This window comes from Mirounga leonina, unplaced genomic scaffold (genome assembly GCF_011800145.1).
Source record: "Mirounga leonina isolate KUSES-001 unplaced genomic scaffold, KU_Mleo_1.0 Mir_151, whole genome shotgun sequence".
Taxonomy (NCBI): domain Eukaryota; kingdom Metazoa; phylum Chordata; class Mammalia; order Carnivora; family Phocidae; genus Mirounga; species Mirounga leonina.
In genome coordinates, this window is record NW_023270377.1 from 974983 (window position 1) to 994227 (window position 19245).

Sequence of the window (19245 nt, forward strand, 5' to 3'; positions counted from 1 at the left end):
ACCTGGGAAGCCCTGCCTGGCCAGGCCCCCTCCTTGACTACTGCGCCCAGGACACCAGGATGTTGATACTCACCCCAGAACACCTGACGCCCCCAAGGCTGACCCAGGCCTGGGGGAGGGGGCAGGCGAGGCCAATGAGAGCAGACCCAGGCCCAGGACTGGGCAGGACACGGCTCCCACGGGGAGGGCACAGCTTGCCTGCCTGAAGCAGGAAGTGCTAAGAAGGAAGCCCGAACAGGTGATGTGGGGCAACGTCTGCCGGGAAGGCTGAAAAGGTGCTGTTCTCAGCTGCACACACCCAAACCCACCCTTCCGGGTCAGCTGGGGCCACCGGACGCAGGGGGGAGGCCCTTCACGCTACACAGTCCCCTACTGGCAGGTGCACAGAATCGGGACTCCACTGGGGCCTGGCCGCTGGGACTCCCTTGGTGTGGCCAGCCGTGTCTGCTGGGGTCCCTGGAGCTGCAGGCCAGGGCTGGGGCGGGGGGGCTCCAGTCCATACCAGTCAACATGGCAGACGGGTGAGGCAGCTGTGGGCCGGCCCTGAGCCTGTGGGGCTCTGTGGTCTGTACCCCCAGCTCAGCTGGTGCATCCTGCATCGGGCTGGGAGTGGGGGACGACGGCAGACATGAGAAGAGAGACGGAGCTTGGAGGTGTCTGATGCCTGGTGGGGGGGGTGTGTGTCTCACTGTGGGGTGGTGGGGGCACAGGTCCACGTTCCATCACTCCCTTCCTCAGCAGGATGAGCCAAGCTGGTATCCACTCCGCAGGCCGAGCCAGGCCAAGGGCTCCAGGGCAAAGCAGAGAGCCAGAGCCCAGACACGGGACACACCGAGCGTGGCCAGAGCCCGAACACGTTTTCCACAAGGACACCGAAGCCCAGAGAACGCAAGCTACTTCTGGAGGTCACTGGGCCAGGAGGTGGTGTTGCCGAGGGGAACCAGGCAGCCACTGAGGATGCCCTGGGGGCAAGGTCAGCTGAAGGAGCCACGTGAAGGAAGGACGAGGCTGGCATGGGCAGCCACTGAGGATGCCCTGGGGGCAAGGTCAGCTGAAGGAGCCACGTGAAGGAAGGACGAGGCTGGCGTGGGCCAGCGGGCTGCTGGCCAGGAGGGCGCACGTGCTGGGGCACACCCTCCGCCTCCTCTGGCACAGGGGCCACTGCCTGCGCCCCATGGCCGTGGCCGGGCCCCGAAGCCCCGCTTAGCTGGTGGCTGGCTGCCTCCTCCAGGCTGCCTTCCCATCTAAGAGGCTGCAGATCCTGGGGGCCCTCCTCTGTCCTCACTCGGCCCCAGAGAACCGGTCACAGGGTCGCAGCGAGGGCCACTCACGCAGCGCCACCAGCTTCTGATCCCGCCCCTCTGCCACAGAAAGGCCAGGCCCTGCCTTCTAGAGACGTCCTGCCTTATGTGGAGGGGGGTGGGGCAGTGAGCAGCGGTTCTCTCGGGAGCGGCCCCCTGCCCTCCTTTGGAAGGGTGGCGCGTTAGCTGGACACCTGGGTGACGGTGACAACAGGGCGCTGGCGAGTCAGAGAAGTGGGAGGTGGTGGGCGAGAGGCCCGGCTGAGATCAGAGCCTACTGCGTCCAACTGGTCAGGGGCCCAGGGGCCTGAAGGGACGCCTCCTCCCACGTCAGGAGCAGACAGCTGCAGCTGGCAGCCCCTCGGGGTGTCTCCGGGCAGCCAGCGGGGGCAAGGCCCTTCCTCCTGCTCTTGTACCCGTGTGCCCACCCCTCCCCGGCCCTCCAAACCCCTCAGCACCTGCTGCGCCCGCCTCACAGGCCAGCCGGCCCGTCCCGGAGGCCTTGGCCACCCCCAGTGCAGGAGCGGCTGGCGGGGGCCCCTGGGGAGGCAGGGCCCGGGCCTGCCGCTCCTCCTCAGCGAGAGCGGGCCGAGCCCCCCACCACCCGAGACGGCTCGTCTCTCAACCACTCAGCACTCACATTTATTTATAAAGTTACTTCCTAAAAATGTTGCACGTGAACAGTCCTAAACAAGATTTGTCATACTATGCTCTCGTCTGCTGTAGGGCCTCTCTCCGGGGCCAGGCGCAGATGCTGTGCAGGGTCGCCGGGAAGCTCTGCGCCCTAGCCGCGTGGAACGGAGACGCTTGGTGTGCGCTCCCCGCAGCACCTGCTGCGCCCCGGGCTACTTGCCCCGCGGGCCGGGGTCTTCACCTGGACCTGCGAGCACGCGCGGCCGCCGTGGTGCTGAGGCTGGTGGCACTGCGTGAGGGAGCCCCTCGGAACCTCCAGTCGCCAGAGCTGACACGGGGGGTCAGCCGGTTAGGTTTTCCTAACTGCCATGAAGGAGGCCTGCAGGAGGGAAGACGGCGAGGTGTGGGCGGCGGCGGGGGCCCGCCCCCTCATGCACCTGGCCGCACTGCCCTGGTGTAACTGCGGCCCCAGCCTCCCGGCCCTCCTGGCAAGAGACGAGGGTGCCTGTGTCCCAGGGCACAGACCGGCCTGCGGCGCGGCCCCCGGGAGGAGCCTGCAGGAACGCGGCCCCCGGGCGGAGTACGGTGCCGAGCCCTGACCCAAGCCCCACACCTACCTCCTGAAGGAGCTGCCCCAGCCTCTCCTGGCTGTGAATGGAGCGCCTGCAGGAGAGAGGACAGGTAGCCCGGCTGGCCGCCAGCTCGAGGAGCGGCCGCGCTCTCTGGCCTGGCCCCTGCAAGCTGACGTGCTCCCCTGCCGGTCTGCTGGGACAGTCAGAGCCGGGCGGGCGGGGCGGAGGTGACGACGGGAGGTGCACACCATACACTGAGGGCCCCCAGCCCTGGAGCCCCACCTGTCTATCCTGGTGGCGATGGTCACCGTGAAGGCCCCCTCTGTGTCCGGCAGGTAGGTGGAGGGCACGATCCGGTAGGTCCCTGCCGACAGGTGGCAGAGCCGGCTCACTTCCTGGGCGTAGCGATGCGGCACGCAGCTCAGGACAGGTTCCTGGAGCAGCAGGCCGGGCGCACCCTGGCTCCCCACCGGAACCTGGGGGACGCACGGACTCAGACGGCGGAGGCCTGTCCACTGGGCCGCCACGGCCACCCTGCTGCTCTCCTTCCTCAGTTCGGGGCTTCCCCCCCTTTCTGAGGCTGGGATGTCTGGGGTCAGGACCAGCCTGGGGCCGTCCGCCTGGATCTCCCACGTCACACACCTGCCATTTTCCACGGAGGAAGACCTGCCAAGCCTGCCAAGCTGGGCTCACCGCTCACCGAGGCCCCACGGCCCTTGTTAGGCGGGCGGCCCTTGCCTGGGGGACCGCCACCACCACCACTGCCCAGGGCTCCGTCCCGAGTCACTTGATTGGCTCCTGGTGCTGGCACTTTTATCAGAGCTCCTGGTGCCCCAGCTGGCAGCCCGGGCGGGGCAAGACTCCAGAATGAGCCCTCCGCTCTTGGGGAGCGCAGAGGCCCTGCGCTCCCAAGGGTACCGAAGCTTCTCAGAGACCTGCCTACCCTTCCCTCCCATCATCTGCAGCCCAGGCTGAGCGCACCCACCCCACAACGGAGCCATCGTGCGGGCCCATGCCATCCTCGGGCACCCACCAGTCCATCAAGCCCATCTTGAAGCGGGGCCCCAAGGAGGAGCACACATGTGGGCTGGGAGCCACTTCATTACCATGGCATCTGGGCCTGCGACCTCTGACTTCTGGCACTGTGCCTGTCCCCCTTCCCTCAACCACAGGTCTGCTAAGGTGTCCCACCTGCAGCACGACACGAGAGCGGCTGAGGTGGAGGAAGGAGGTTCGGGGTGGTGTTTATGACGTACAGGCCCCACTTGGGCCTCAGGACCCGCTCCTCTCCACCCAGGACAGCTTTCTGGCCCGAGAACCATCTGAGCATTCAGTGGCATCTGCCCACCAGGGCCCCACACTGTCTTGTGTGGTTCCCTCCCTCCCTTTCCCGCTCTGCCCAGCGAGCCTGGGCCAGGGCCTCCTCCTGGCCCCCAGGGTACGCCCGCTCTCCAGAGGAGGGGCCCCAGGGGGTGTGGGGCACGGGGAAGGGCGGGGCACGCCATTGGGTCTCCTGGGCGGGAGGCACAGTTCTGGGGAGCAGAACTGACCTCATGACACCGTCGTCCCGAGCTGGGGGAGTGGCCAAGAGGCCGTGTGAGCTGACCCAGGACCCCAGTGAATTACAGACTTCAGGAAACCGAGACACGGACCTTGCATGGGACCGGCCAGCCGACTGTGCCCACATGACCGAGTCCAGGCCTCGGTCACGCCCGGCCACCGGTGGGGACACAGAGTCTCTGAGGACCTCCCCCCGGACCCCCCAGCGCAGGAGGAACTTGCCTGGAAGACGTGGAAGCCGATGGGGTGGCACTGGGTGTCCTGGCAGTGTTGACGCAGGGTGACACGGACACAGCGGGGGCCTGGGCCCTCAGGGACCGACAGGGGGAAGCAGGGGTTGCTCGGGTAGGAGGCAAAGTTCCTGCTGCCCCCTGCTGTCTGGCCAGTTCTCCAGGAGCCCCGCAGCTGCACAGTCTCCCACTCGCCCGCGGGCAGGGCCTCCCCAGGGGCAGGGCTCCCGGCCGCCGGCTTGATGGCACTGCCCGGAAAGACACACAGGAGGGCGGCTGGTAGCACGCTGCGGGCCTGCGCCATGGGCCGCGGATACACGCAAACCTGTAGGACGCTGCCCAGGGCCGCGCTCCCCTTTCCTCAGCCGGGCCCTCGGGGGAGAACAGCCTAGAGTCCCTCCTTGCCCCTCTCACCTGAGGGAGACTCTCCCGCTAGAGAAGACCCGCAGCAGAAACTGCCCCGGCACGTCCTTCAGGAAGGTGCTGGGCACGGCCAGGTAGTAGCCTGGCGTGAGTTCGCAGCGGAGGTGGACCTCCCGGTCGTAGGCATGGCACACGGTGCCGGCCACGGGGGGCGTGGACAGGACCCTGGGCAGGCTGACCCGCCGCTTCTCCACCTGCACAGAGGAGGACTTTGTGCCACCGTCCGGAGACCGGCCCCACCGCCTTCGCCCAGCAGAAGGACCTCTCAAACGACTTAACGAAAGATAGCACCAGACCTGTGGGTCCCTCCCCAGCACGGCGGGGCCCGGCTCAAAGTGCCCCCAACCCAGGGCTCTCACTCGACCCCAGGGTCCAAGTCCTCCTGCTCTCGGGGAGAGCAGACCGGTCTAGACAGGGCCATGCCCCCCTCCCTCCTGCCAGTCGGCCAAGGGCTGCTTTTGCTTCATCTCCCTTTGACCGACGACGCCGGCCGGGCGGAGCTGGGGCTGTGGGAGCTCCAGCGGGCGTGCGACCCCAGAGGATGAGGTCGGAGAGGCTCCCGGCAGTCGCTCGTGTCCCAGCAACCCCAGACCCTGAGCAGGGAGCTGGGCCCAGGGCAGAGTTACCTTCCAGATATGCAGACCCACGGCCTGGTAGTCCTCACCCAGGAAGCTGGCCGGGCTCCTCATGGCAGGTCCGTCCCCCACCGGAGCCCGAGCCCGGCCTGCCCGGCCTGCGGCGCACACCCTGGGTCTCTGCAGGACAGCGGCAAACACCTCGCTCGGTTCTGAGACCCGCAGCCAGAACTTGGGGTTGCTGGGAAAGCCGCTGTTGTTCCGACAGCCTCCTGCCGACTGCCCCTTGACCCAGGCCCCAGGCAGCTCCTGAGTGTGGCACAGCGCCTTTCCTAGGGGAGAGCCAGCAACAGCAGCTTCAGGAAAGGGCTCCCACGCGGGCTGCCCCGCCACTCTCACCCCCACCGGCTACAGCACCCTACAGGAGGGGGCCCCATGGTCTCCCGCCACCTGAGGCCGCCTGGGACGGCAGGGGATGAAGCCATCTCTCCGCACACAGAAGTAGAAGAGGGCCTGGGGCGAGGGTCATGCCCAGGAGCCCCTAGGGGGATGCGGTGGCCGCTCAGCCCTGACCTCAGAGGGCAGAGCCGAGTGGGTTGTCGCCCCCCAAGGGCCTACCCCAGGTGATGGCAGCCTCCCCTCAGGTGCAGGCCTCCCCCTTACCTGAGTAGAGGCTCTGCAGGTGGCCGGCCTCCGTGATCGGGAAGCCAACGGTGACCTCGTCAAACTCCTGGAGGAACTCCTCCTCCTCCACCCAGAACTCTCCTTCCTGCAGCTGGGACAGCAACTCAGACTCATCGGCTGGGTCCACCCGGCTCCACCCTTCGCCCCTGGAAGGCAGCTCACGTCAGCGGCAGCCCCTCACCCCACAGCTGACAGCATTGACTGGGGAGGCCTGTGCCCGGCCAGCTTCTTGCCGGCCCTTCCTCGGGGCAATCCCCTCTCTCCTTCCCTGAGGCTCCTGCCTCCGGACACGTCTGCCCAGGGCTGTGCCCGTGAGCAGGCCAATGAAGGATGTGCCCGATCACCTCACACCGAACTGCCGCCAGCCTCCTGCACTCAGGAGCCAGGGTCGGATCTGCTGACCAACTGCGGTCGGCTGAGGGGAGTGGACCCAGGGCCCTCATTCAATCCTGGTCCCTGGCGTCAGTAAAGGCCTTAAAGCTGAGCTGAGCACTGTGACTCGGGCATCCCACATGTCCCTGTCACCCGCAGCCTGACTGGGCATCCACCGTTCCGTGGGCACCCTCAAGATAGGAGCCCAGGGCCTAGGGCGGCCTCGGTCCCGGCGCCAAGCACTAAACCAGCCTCCTGGGGCTGTCTCGGGCCAAACACCGGACCCGGGGGACCACAAGCAGATGCCAAGGGGCCTTGTGGGAGACCAACCGTGCACTGCGCTGACCAGCTACAAACTAGCCCGGGCACACGCATGGCTGTGATGGCTCTCCGCTGCCACTCGGGGCCCCAGCCCTCTCCCCTCGCTGACGGTGGCACAGCCCTGGCCCTCGCCCATACTCACCCCTCTCTCCAGGGCCCCTGCCAGCAACGCCGGCCCCAGGGATTCTGAATGCACAGCAGCAGGATGCTCTGGCCGGCCCGCCCCTGGAGCTCTCGCAGATCGGACACAATGAAGGCATGAAACTCCCCCAGCTCCCTGGCACCTGGGTGAGGAACAGCTTCGTTGTGGGCAGGAAGTCCCCAAACTGGGCGGACGCACAGGTCTGTCTCCCTCCCCGTGGGATGCTCTAGCCCACCCGACTGTGGCCACAGCAACACCCAGATCCCCACGGGCCACCGGGGCTCCTTTCCTGACCACTGTGGACAAGTGAGCTCAGAAGCAGCCTTAACCAGTGCACAGCCACGGCAAAGGACCTGGGTGTGGACTGTGGCCCCGCTGCCAAGAGCCTGGCAGGTCCTTCCCTTCTCGAGGCCTTGGTCCCCGCCTGGGTGGACGAGCGAGGACAGCCGGCTGGCCGATACGGCAGCGCAGGGCGCCCGGTGCTGGGCCGGTTCTCAAACGTGCGGCCATAAGCGTCGTCGGCAGCAGGTCTGGGACGGGTCTGGGATGGGCAGGAAGAGCAGTCTCCTCCTGGCAAGGCCGGCCCCGTGGGGTGGGGGTGGGGCCCGCATGGCCGGGGGCCGTGGGACCAAACGCTGCTGGGGGAAGACTGGAGGCCCCAGAGAGCAAACAACCCCACTTGCCAGAGCCCCCAGAGCCCTGGGTCAAACCATGTGGAAAGGGAGGAGCCAGATGGTGACTGGAGCCCCATCTGCGGAAGGGGGGGCGGTCCAGAGAGAAGGAGAAGGTTCTGCAACGTCTTTAAAAGCTTTATTTAGAATGGTGTCGTAGCCACCACTCTGGGCGTCTGCGCTGACACCTCCGTGGGATCCAGCTGCACCCCCTCCGCCTGGGGGTGTCCGCGAAGCCCGGAGCGCTAAGGATGAGCCCTGCGCCACTCTCAGGGAGAGCTCGGGCGCCGTGTCTCGCACGGTCTGCACGGCTGTCTGCGGGCTTCCCTCACCTCCCCTCACCCACGTCGGCAGCGCTCGCTGTCCACACGCACCCGCTGACCTTGGTGTCCGAGTTCTTGGGCCAGAAACCCCATTATGAAAATCATCCTAAATGTGAACGCTGTCAACCGTGAAAACGCTCAGTAATGCCATCTGTAATGTGCGAAATCGCCCGGCATTCAGGGAAAGCGTAAGAAAACACGGCGGCTTCACTGACGGAATGAGACAAGGCGGCGTGCGCGGCGCCCGAGAGCGCAATGTCGTGTGCGGGCACACACGCCTGTTTGTGGAACAGCCCCGAGGGCCACGGAAAATAGTTCTGTGGGCGGGGTCTCTTCCTTTCAAGAAACTGCCTCTAACGAGCGCGGACCTCACTCAAATGAAAACCTGAGTTTGATTTTGCCAGGCTGCCAGCCAGGCCGGAGATGCCGCCGCCACCAGGTTCTCAAGCGTTCGGGCGGCGGCTGCCCTGGCAGACGCTCCAGCCTCGCCCTACTCGTAAGTCAGGGAGAAGGAAGAAGAAAGTCCAGGGAGAAGGACCTTCCCTCTGGAGAAGGACAGGCGGCAGGGGAGGTCACACACCAGACACCAGCTTTGAAGGACAAACGTCTGCTTTCCACTCAGTCCTGACGGGGCCCCGAGAACAAGCCCCTGTGTGGCTGTGGGGGCTGTGGGGGTGCCCGGGGGCGCAGGCCCGTCCCGCTGCCGTCTGCCTGCCGCCTTACCTGCTCTGGGGCTGAGCACCGAGCAGCTTATCAGACACCGGTCCTTGAGGCTGAGCAGCTGTCGGCAAGTCCTGTGCTCTGAGCCGCCAGGCCTGTCCTGTTGGCCACTGGTTCCTGCCAAGTCCTTCAGGCTCCACCTTTCTGCCAGGCCCCCGGTGAGGTCCACCAGGGCATCCGCCACCTGCCCTGCCCATAGGTGCTCATAGGACCCATAGACCCTGGGGGGGCAACCACAGGGAGTGAGCCTCTGGCACTGGGGCATGGCGCCCTGCCTCTCTTCCATCCCCGCGTCTGCAACACCCCCAAATCACCTCACCCACCACTTCAATCGCTTCTCTTTACTCCTGCCTTGTCCTCACTAAGTACAGACGTCATCTGACCCTCAAAGGCCGGAAAGCACAGCAGCCCAGCAACACCCTGCGGCCTCCAGTGCGGACACAAAAGTGAGGCGGCTTGGGGCGTGAGGCTGTGAATACCCACTCTTCCACTTCTCAGGCTCAAACCCCACCCTTGCCCCGGGACGGAGGCGCTCACGCCGACATCCCCGCAGGCCCTCCTCACTCCCTCCGTACAAAGGCCTGCCTATCCGTGCGGCCTCTTCCTGCAGGCTCATTGCTGCATTCTAAGAGGAAAGTTTTCCCATTCAGACCCAGGGTGAGGGGCACGGCCTCAAGCGGCACTGAGACCTGGGTGGCTTCACCCCTCCCACGGCTTGCCGTGCTGAGTGATGCCTTCAGGCCCAAGTTTGAAGCAAGGACGGGGAAAGGGAATGGGCCAGGGGAAGATGCACGCCACAGGCCACGTCTGAGTTCTGTCTCTGGACAGCTCGGTCCCACCGCAGGCCTGGCTGCCAGGTCCCGGGGACTGAGGAGGGTGCTGCAGCCCAAGGAGAGCGGAGACATGCTCCCCAGGGGCGGCCTCAGGCAGCTGTGACTCCCCAGCCCACCCCGGCCCAGCCCCTCCAGCCTCCAGCACGCGTACTTGGCGTAGACCTTCTCCAGTAAGGGAAGCCAGAACACATCCTCTCTCTGACACCGGGAGAAGCAGAGTCTCCCTGCAAGACAAGGCAGACGGTCATCTATGGTCACCTCCACCCAGCGTCCAAACTGCCAAACTCGACAGGTGAAGGAGCCGCGGTATGTGTGGTCATGCCAACTCGGCTGTCCTGGAGGAAAGACCTACCACGCACAGGGAAAGGCAAAAGGAGAGCATGAGAGACAAACCACACGGTGTTTCCCACGCGCCGTCACCAGAGCTGCTCCACGGTACCCTGCTGCCCTGCCAGGGGCCCGACTCTGCTCCGCAGCCGGACGTCAGTGTTGGCACAAAACCCAGTCGTCACACAGAAAACTAACAGACTTTTTGGTAAAACGTTTTAGGACCACACCGAGGGAGCTAAGTGTCTCCAAAAGCTTAAAGCCAACCATGATGTCCTACTGTCCCAAATAAGCACTCGACCCGAATCCAAAACAAACGTTGACTTTACAGGCAATTCTTGACAGAGCTGGCTGCAGACGACCCCAGCTGTGGGGGTAGGTGGGGTGCCTCAGGAGCTCCGCCAGCGCCTGGACCCAATGCATTCACAGCCGGCTTTGGAGTTCTCACCCAGAATAAGACACATGTGGGCTTTGCACCTACACAGACTTGTCTGGTCCTGATTCTGTCACTTACTAGCCACGAACATGGTAACAACGGTTTTAGCGTCCTCGTTTGCAAACGAGGGTCAAAGCCAGCAAGGCCTGTGAGAACAAAGGCCAGCAACTATGGTGCGCTTAGCGGGGCCTGCTGACATGGGAGTAGCTCGGAACAGGTCACCACTCTCACTGTTGCTGCATTAATCAGTGACATCTAGCAGCGAGCCAAACAAAGCTGTGAATGCTGGAGAAGCACTCTGAGCAGGCCTTTTACACCTGTTCTATCTGCCTAGCATCCGAAACAGTTTTAATCACCCTTTGCCAATTTATATTCAAAACCTGTTTAAAAAAAAAAAACCAACTAGCTAGGGAAACTTACTGCAAACCAGGGCATAGGACCCCTCCGCCGACCCTTCCTACTCTAGGCGGCTGTGCGCTCATCTTTGCATCCCAAACATACAGCTCTGCCTGCACAGAACCCAGGGCTCAGGAGGGCAGAGCAGGGCAGGAAGCCCCTGCGCTGGAGCCCTGGGGACAGGGGGACACAGTGCCCACGCCTCGGAGCCCCTGTGGCCTGAGAGCAGAGCTCTCCCTTCCTGCCAGCCGTGCCGGGTGACCAAGCAGAGCCCACAGAGCAGGAGGCTCAGCTGCCCTGCTTCCTGCTTCCTTCCTGTGCACAGCAGACAGGAAGACAGCAGAAGAGCTGCCCGCTCCGCATGGTACCTGGTCCAGGAGGTGCCGGCTCTTTTGCAGGGCGGCGCAGGCACACAGGAACCAGCAGTCTCCCAGCAGCCCTTGCTTCACCTGTCCCTCCTGTGGGTTATCTGCAAACAGCCGGGGCGTGGCACAGATTTCCTGGAATAAAGAGTATCACCCAGTTACATCATGCCTGAAGCCTAGTCTCTAAAACTAAGAAGACAGGATCTAGGTGACAGGCACCGGGGAGGAGCTTTCCTGGTCACCCACATTGCCTGAGAGGGGAGGGGAAACAGCTGGCCTCTCACAGCCCCGATCTGTCAGTCCCTCCTGGCTTTAGATCACCCCGTCCAGCTTAGGTCTCTCTCTGTCCACCTTCCTAAAGTGGCAAAACCCCAACTCTAGATGAGTCTCACCACCCCCCTTCTCGAACCAGCTAACTTGCCCTAGAAAATGATTTCACTTTAAGCTCACAACAGCAAATCTCAGACGGATCCTCCATACTGCTGGAATCCGGCTGAATTTCCCCAAACCCAGACTACTATATACCTTCCCCTTTCCCCCTCTCTTCTTAACACTTCCACGCTCCTGCCCTTGCCCATGCCCCTCTGAGCTGATGACCTTGCCAGAAGCTTCCTCAGAAGCAACCCCCACCTGACCCCCTCTCCTGCCTTTAGAGCCAGGGTTCTTCCCATGACCCCCGCCTCCTCCCCCCTGCAGGGAGAATTCCACCAGCATGGGGCAGAGAGAACCCCCATCTTCTCTAAGATACTGTCCCCCCTGCATTATCTCTCCTTGAGTATTCCCTTCTCTGACAGACTTCTCGAAAATGCTGCCGTCCTTACTTCCTCCCTCCCACTCACTCAGCACAGGCCCCTCTAGCCTCCCAGCCAGTCACCTCTGCGTTGTCAAATCCAACGGGCTTCTCTCTGTTCTCGTCTTCCCTGACGCTTGGCAACATCAGAACAGTGGCTGTCCCCTTGCACTCCCCCACAGTCCCCTCTTGGCTCCCATGGTTCCACATGTTCCTGGCTGTCCTTTCACCTTGCCACCTGCTGCTTCTCCAGGCCACCTGCCAGAGAACTGCTTGAACCCACTGGGAAATGTTAGGGTCGCTCAAGTCTCAATTCCAAGCCTTGTCTCCTTCTTCAGACCCACTGTCTCCTGAGATACTGTTCGGGGCCCTGGGCCCTGTCATGGTCCCCGTTCCCTGATGTCTGGGTCCTGTAGCCCAGAACTTCCTGAGCACCTGACTCTCATGCCCACCTGCCTGTGGACAGCTCTGCTCACACCTGTGAGAGCAAAACGCAACGCAAGAGTTCCATCCCTAGCTGTCCCCCACCTCCCACTGTCCCCCAGCACATCAAACAGGACCACCATCTACCCAGGTGCTCAGGCTAAAAATCTCGAAGTCGTGTTTGATCCTTGCTTTATCCTCACCCTCTACTTCCAATCGGTTACTAAAACTTATTAACCCCCCTCCAAATTAATTCTCAAATCCATCCACTCCAAAGCCCCATCCTAAAGGTTGCCAGACCACCCTGACCCCCTTTACCTTTCTCTAGGACCACTGCATTCCTGCCCTTAATCCACTTCCCTGCCAGCAGTAAAAGTGAGCTTCTTAAAACACAAACGCACTCAAATTGCTCCTCTACTAAAACCCGCTACTGGCCTCCCACTGTGCCTAAAATGCATTTTTAACCCCGATTCCACTGGCACGACCTATAAGACTTCATGCTTTGGCCCTTGCCTCGTTCCACACCAAGCTGGCACTTTCCGTGCTGCCCAAGCACCTCTGTGGCCAGAGCCAAGTGCTCCGAGGACTGGTGACCATGCAGACGTCTCCATTACGACCGTGCACTTGCAGGCAGGGGAGCGCCCTTCCTGAGAAGTCTTACTCAGCAGATAAACCATTTCTAAAGATACCAACATCGCACTAGGCCAGAGCGCCCCTTGAAACTGCCGCCTTCAAGCGTTCACATGTGAAAACGCAGGCGCGCGGAGTCCAAGAGCCTTGCCCTTCCAGGAGCTCAGGAGCATAGTCGATGCCGGCAAACGCAAGGAACAGAGCAGGACCGCCTGTGGCCGGGGGGCCACGCAGTCCAGCTCAGTCCGGACGGACGCCCGTCGGAGCAGCAGAGGGGCAGGGCTGGCATCTGCTGGACCGGACGTCTCGCCCTGCCCCGAACCGCCTTCGGAACCGAGCTCTCGAGGGCGCGGGCCAGGAGCTCCGCGGTGGCTCCCTACCGAGGGACCCCCCGCTCCCGAGGGCTGCAGCGGCACCCCGCCGGAGGCGGCGCGCGGGGCGCCTACCCGAGGTTCGGGGCCCGACCCGAGGTTCGAGACCCGCGCCCACAGCCCCACCTGGGGCCGCCTCCATGTGAAGTCCTCGCGGAACTGGGCCAGCGGCGTGGAGAAGCTGGAGAACAGCGAGGAGTCCGAGGCGGGGAAGTCGGCGTCCCGGAAGAGCTCCCTGGCCGGCGCCCGCATCCTGGGCGCCCCGGGCTCCCATGGGCGGCCCGCGCGCCCGGCGCCGAGCGCGGCTCCGGAAGGAAGGCGAGTCCAGCGCAGGCCCCGCGCGCGCCCGCTCGGTCGCCGCGGTAACCGCCGGGCCACGTGACACAGCGGCCCAATCGCACTCGAGCGGCGGCGGTCCGCGTCCCCCTCGGGGGGCGTGGCTCCCGGGCTCTGCTCTCGCGAGACGGCGCCGTCGCCCCGGCTTCTCTTCTCTTTCCGGGGCGGGGTCTGGGGAACTGACCCGCCGCGACTGACCCCCGGCCCTCCGACGGGCGTCGTGTCCTCGTGCCGGTGCAGCTTGGGCCGGGGCGTCGGGCCCGCTTGGACTCGCGGGCTCTTGGGGCTGAAGGGACCTGAGCGGCCTCCTCGGCCGAGATCGGGCCGCGGACTACAGGTCCCAGCATGCAGCGCCGCCTCCCAGAATGCGCCTCTCCTCCCGGCGCGCGGCGGCGGCGGCGGCGGCGGCGGCTGCGAGCTGCGGCGGTGGCTTAGGGCTGGGCCCCCGGCGGGACCCGGCCGCGGGGAGGGCCTGCCGCGCCTGGGACGTTGTCTCGAGACCACTTGGGATCAGACGCGCTGGTCCTTAGCGGGGCAGGGGAGGAGGCTGCGGCAGATGACCGGGCATGTGGTCCTGGTGGGCTGGACAGGGAGTGACCTGCTGGAAGTGCGCTTATAGCTGCGGGCAGGCGAGGACAGGCTTTTCGGGACCTGCCTGAGTATTCACCCTTGCTGCAGGACCCGGTGCTTCCCCGTTCCTGGGAAGCACGGAGGCTTGTTGTCTGCCTGCCCCCCCGAAGCCTGCTTCAGCGGGACCGGAGCCTTCACAGAGGGTCGGGCAGGGGAGGAGAAGGGGCCTCAACCCTTCTCGTGGCAGCTCTCCGCCACTGCTAGGATTACTCAGATCTTGCGATCCGGGCTGCTTTTACGCAGCCCCCGGATAGGAAGGGTAGTCCGATCCAAGTCCTGCGATGGATCCGACAAGTCCCTGCTGCCAGGAGAGAGAACTGGCCCTGGAGCCTCTGCCCCAGTTTCCTGTGATGGCTGCAGCTCCTCCCTCTGAGTGTCACACTGTGTGAGCCCCACCCACCAGGCTGTTTTGGGGGCCTAGAAAACAACTAGGTATCTCAACAGCGGTCTCTGGGGTGCTAAGACTTCGTGGCATTCCTATGGTGGTAGCTCTCCCGGAAGATGCTGATGACTCCCTGGGAGGCTGGCGGCTGCCCTGTAGCTGAAGGGAATCCGGAAAGGCCTGGGCTCTGCTTCACGTCGGGGTCCTGAAGGAGTAAGTGACAAGCTTCCTGCCTGGCCTGGGCTGCTGGACTCTTCTCCCCAGGTAGCACACTGGGGTGCTTAGCAGAACTGAGGCCAGCCCAGGATCTGTGCCACTCACCCAGGCTTCCAAAGTCCGGAGGGCAGGCAGCTTCCTGCGGACATGTACAACACACATCTGACCATTTCCTTTCCCGAGCCTGTGGGTGTTAACGGGTTCTGTGGAATCTGAGCCCTGCCTGCTCCCCTCAAGCCCGCCAGGTTATCACTACTCTGGAGGTTTTGTGCTCCGTGACTTTGCTCACACTTGTGCCCGGATGACTCCCTGTTGTTTTTCAAGGGATGTTCTCTGACTTCACAGCTGGGGCTGGGGGTTGTCTCTTCTGAACCCCTCCATCTCTTTCCTGTTCAGTGGGTAGTAACCCTGCATTCTCATGGGGACACAGAGATTAGAAACTAGTGTCCTGCCCAGACATCACCCAGAGTAGGAGAGGGCAGAGTGGAGGTGCCCCAGGTGAAGGGGCAGGCAGCAACAGCTGGGCCGTGGCTGCAGCCCTGGGTTGGCAGACTGTCTTGTTCCATAGCTGTCCCTGCCTCACCAGCAAGAACCTGACTTAGTTGGTGCAGCTGAAGTCAGCTGGGGAGCCTGGACCTCTCCCTAGCTCAGGGTCAGAAGTTTTAGAGAGGAGGGGCGCCTGGGTGGCTCAGTTGGTTAAGCGACTGCCTTCAGCTCAGGTCATGATCCTGGAGTCCCTGGATCGAGTCCCGCATCGGGCTCCCTGCTCGGCGGGGAGTCTGCCTCTCCCTCTGACCCTCCCCCCTCTCATGTGCTCTCTCTCATTCTCTCTCTCTCTCAAATAAATAAATAAAATCTTAAAAAAAAAAAAAGTTTTAGAGAGGAGCATGTGCCCCAGCTCAGGGCAACAGGACACAGGGAACAGTCCTCTGGGGGGTTGTGGGGGCGTCTCCCACAATCTACCCAGGGCACGTGATGGCGCCTTCTCTCGCAGCAGCCAGCCTTGGCTGCTGGTGTGTGGAGGTGTGGTAATGGAGACTGCTGAGTCAGCTTGTGACCGCAGGGGGCGAGCCAGAAGACAAAGGCCTGCACACACAGACTCCAGAGCAGAAAGATGAAGAGCCTGATGGCGTCGCCGAGCCCCTGAGCTTGTTGGTCCTAGGATCGTCCACCTTCGGATTTCTGGCCATAGACTGTAAATACAGTTTTACAGTGGAGTAAATTTTGAGTTGAATCTTTTGTTAGCGCTACAGACATCGTGCAGAGACCTGTATTCATTGTCTTACCACTGTGTATCAAGTTACCCCAAAACTTAGAAACTTAGATATTTATTATGTCACGGTTTCTGTGGGTTAGGAATGTGGCGTCAGGTGGGTGGTTCTGGCTGAGGGTCTCGGGACGGCAGTCACAGTGTCGGCCAGAACTGAATCAGCTGCAGATTGGCTGGGGCGGGAGACTGCAGCTCCTTGTCATGTGGACCTTCGTGAAGCTGCTTGAGTGTTCTCACCCTGTGGTGGCTGGTTTCTCCTGGAGCAAGCCATCAGAGGGGAAGGGAGGGCAGAAGCTGCAGGGTGTTTTTTATTTTTTAAAGATTTTATTTATTTACTTAAGAGAGAGCACACGAGCGAGAGAGCACAAGCAGGGGGAGCGGCAGCTGGAGAGGGAGAAGCAGACTCCCTGCCGAGCAGGGAGCCCGATTCGGGGCTCGATCCCAGGACCCTGAGATCATGACCTGAATTGAAGGCAGACGCTTAACTGACTGAGCCACCCAGGCTTCCTGACAGGGTGTTTTATGACCCGCCTCGGATGTCCCCCATCGTTTCTGCCGCGTTCCCTTCACTGGGAGCAAGTCCCCCCAGTGCAGCCCACACTCAGGAAGAGAGCATCGGGGAAGCTGTGCACACATGTTAAGGCCCCCGTAGGTCCTGAGGGGTGGGCTGGGAGTGTGGCCTGTGTAGGGACCAGACGAGCGGTGTGGGAGCCTGGGGAGGGTGGTGAGGGGGGCAGCCCAGGGCTCTCATTTTAAGGGATCACGCACTGTGCGGTGGGTTCGGAAGGAGGTCTTTGAGGCCAGGGTGGGAGAGTGAGCCCAGGGGCCTAGGTTTTAAACCAGCGAAGGAGAACGAGATTTAGTTTCTTTGAAGGTGCTTGGTGACTAGTCACGTGAGTCAGAAAGAGGGAGGGTGCTGCAGGATGGGGGTGCCAAGTGAGGCAGCCCGGGGGCCCTGCGGAACTGGTAGAAGGACTGGCTTTGTGCCCCGTCAGTTTAGGAAGCTCATGGGACTCCTCACAAAAGAACAGCCTTTGTTCAGGGACATGCCTTGACTCAGACTAGGGGCAGGCGTTCTCTCCGTCACACGGCCAGGTCTGAATCACAGAGCAGTCTCTGGCCCACAAAACCATGCAGGCCCTGGGTCCCACCCCCAGAGGCCAGAGAGGGGCCCAATGTCCTGGTCCTGCGGGCAACAGGGTACCTGTTCCTCTGGGCAAGGCCTTCTCTCTGGGAATCTCCAAATGAGGGGAGGGTACAGGTGCAAAGCCCTCCAGCTTAGCCAGGCCCGCAGCCTCCACCGTGCCCATCCCAGAGCTAAATCTGCCGTCAGAACACAGGGATGGCAGGAACCCGGGCGGCCACCCCAGCAGGTCCAGGAGGTGTCTGGAGCCGCAGCCCAGAGCCTGGGCCACTCTAAAGCCGCCTGCGCAAGGATTCTCCTGGCTGCCCTTGGCCTCTGTGTCAACCGCAAACCCCGTGGTACGGAGGACCCAGGGTGGTCGTGACGATTAAGTGAGAAAGAATGCAAAGTGTATGGCTGGCCTTGGCCCGGGGGGCAGGGGGGCGGCGCAGGGAATGGTCAGTGAGGGCCACGGTCCTCGGCGTGGGGGGCGGTCAGTGAGAACACGGACTGCTTCTCTGTGGGATCGTTTGGGGTGGAGTGGGAGTTGGGTCCTAGAAGCTTGGATCTCTCGTTCCCTGGCTGGAAGTCTCGAGCTGAAGGAATTCCCAGGCAGGGCTGGAACAGGGCTATTTCTGCCTTGTTTGCATCCACCCCTAAGGGCTCGAAGGGTCGAACTCATTTGAACACGATGAGTGTTCAGTTTGTCCTTGCCCATCCCAAAGGCAGGTTTTACTGTCCCGTATTAGGACAAGGAGCCTGAGCTTCAAAGGGAGGAAGTGGTGAGCCAGGTGAGCACCGCTGTGGGGAGGACACAGCCAGCGCCCAAGCCAGGCGACCTAGTTCACTTTGCTCACTGCAACAGAGGAATGGCTTCTTTTCGGTGGTGGTGTAGGTTAATATTTTTAAAAATAAAAATAATACAAGCTCCTAATAGGAATTTCCCCCCTAACTCTTGCTCTGGAGGGCTTCTAGGGGTCATGCGTTCTGTGTTGTCATGAGCACAACGTAGATCATCCCTCTTGACTCCAGTGCCCTGCTCTGGGGCCTCTGCTCTCCCAGGGTCTGGGGGGGTGGCGGTTTACTGAGGGGGGGGGCGCGCGGCTGACAGCTGACATTAGATTTTTCTTGGCAGAAGGACAGTCTGTGCTGGGTGTGGGAGGTACGCGGGAGCCAGGGCCAGGAGGGCTGATGGGGAAGAGTGGTGGGGAGCAGAGGGGAGGCTGGGGTCCAGTGGCCCAGCTGTGGAAGGAAGGGCGAGCCGAGGGCAGAGTGAGGGCACCTCGATTCGCGTGAACGTTGTGTGACTTTATCTGTCTCTCCGTGACCACCTGGTCTTGAGGAAATTCTGCTACTTCACATTTCCTCTGTACTTACTCTTTAGACTCCTTTGCTAACTCTAGAACATTCTTTGTCCCGTATTCCAGCCCATGAATCCTCTCTGCATTGTGACCTTTCTACCAAGTGTTCTTTTTTGCGGGGGGGGGGGGGGGGGGGGTGTCATTTTTTATCTTAGTGATGGCTCCTTAAAACAGTTTCCAAACCTCTGCCTGGTTCTTTTCTGTGTGTCCCAGTGACCCGCAAGTGCTGACCCCTGCTTTATGGCATATTTCAGCCCCCCCCCCCCCCCCCGTGGCTGAGGCTTTCCTTCGTGTTGTGACGTCGTCCTCTGACCACTCTGCTTGCTGTTCCCTAGGGTGTAAGTTTGGTCTGGCGGGTGCTGACCCTCTCCCAGGGGTGCCGGACCAAGCCTTATCTCTAGACCTGAAGTTCTGCCCCAGGCACCTGGCCTTAGGGGAGGGACCTACCCCAGTGAGTCCCTGAGTGGGGAGCACTCCTGGGGTGGGCTGGACTGCACGGGACACGGCCTGAGGGACCCTAGGACCAGAGAGGCTCCACATGTGAGCCCGCAGCCTCCCTCCCACCTCCCTCGGCTGTCAGCTCTCCTCACGGCCACCACGAGAGCCGCTGCTCGAGGCCCCTGCTGTCCCCCTTCTGGGCGACCTGCCCCTGGCTCCTTCGACACTGCTCTCCTACCTGCCCGGCTGCTCCCTTCTCTGTCCCACAAATGCAGCTGTTTCCCAGCGTTCGGCCCTCACCCTGCGGGGGTCACTACTGCCACTTGCCACCCCCCTTCCCTGCACGTGGTGGGAGGGGCTGTGCGGGCCCCCCAGCGCGTGCCCTCACCGG

General features: G+C 62.7%; 1 protein-coding gene across 5 annotated transcripts; it reads right to left on the reverse strand.

The window, feature by feature from the left end:
• Positions 1-1922: 1922 nt before the first annotated feature.
• CAPN10 (calpain 10) lies at positions 1923-13441 on the reverse strand. 5 transcript variants are annotated; one of them, XM_035006733.1, is made up of 13 exons: positions 13225-13440; positions 11759-11932; positions 10888-11019; positions 9512-9708; positions 8531-8748; positions 6814-6955; positions 5958-6124; positions 5346-5626; positions 4711-4913; positions 4289-4544; positions 2789-2982; positions 2552-2597; positions 2069-2313 (listed from the first exon to the last, which is right to left on the reverse strand). In XM_035006733.1, the coding sequence occupies exons 1-13, from the start codon at positions 13348-13350 to the stop codon at positions 2284-2286; spliced, it is 2166 nt and encodes a 721-aa protein (XP_034862624.1). In that variant the 5' UTR covers positions 13351-13440; the 3' UTR covers positions 2069-2283. The 5 variants fall into 5 exon arrangements, 4 of the variants coding, with proteins under 4 accessions (XP_034862623.1, XP_034862625.1, XP_034862624.1 ...); XM_035006732.1 differs by lacking the exon at positions 2552-2597 and having other exon boundaries at positions 1923-2313; positions 13225-13441; XR_004679548.1 differs by lacking the exon at positions 4289-4544 and having other exon boundaries at positions 13225-13441.
• Between the last annotated feature and the right edge of the window lie 5804 nt (positions 13442-19245).

Bases quoted from the DNA above. Each gene is read 5' to 3' on its own strand.
- CAPN10 (XM_035006732.1), bottom strand. From the start codon at position 13,350: ATGCGGGCGCCGGCCAGGGAGCTCTTCCGGGACGCCGACTTCCCCGCC. The intron at 6,956-8,530 runs GTAAGGCGGCAG...TTCCTCACCCAG, and splicing joins GGTGCTCAGCCCCAGAGCAG to GTGCCAGGGAGCTGGGGGAG. The intron at 4,914-5,345 runs GTAACTCTGCCC...TCCTCTGTGCAG, and splicing joins TGGGTCTGCATATCTGGAAG to GTGGAGAAGCGGCGGGTCAG.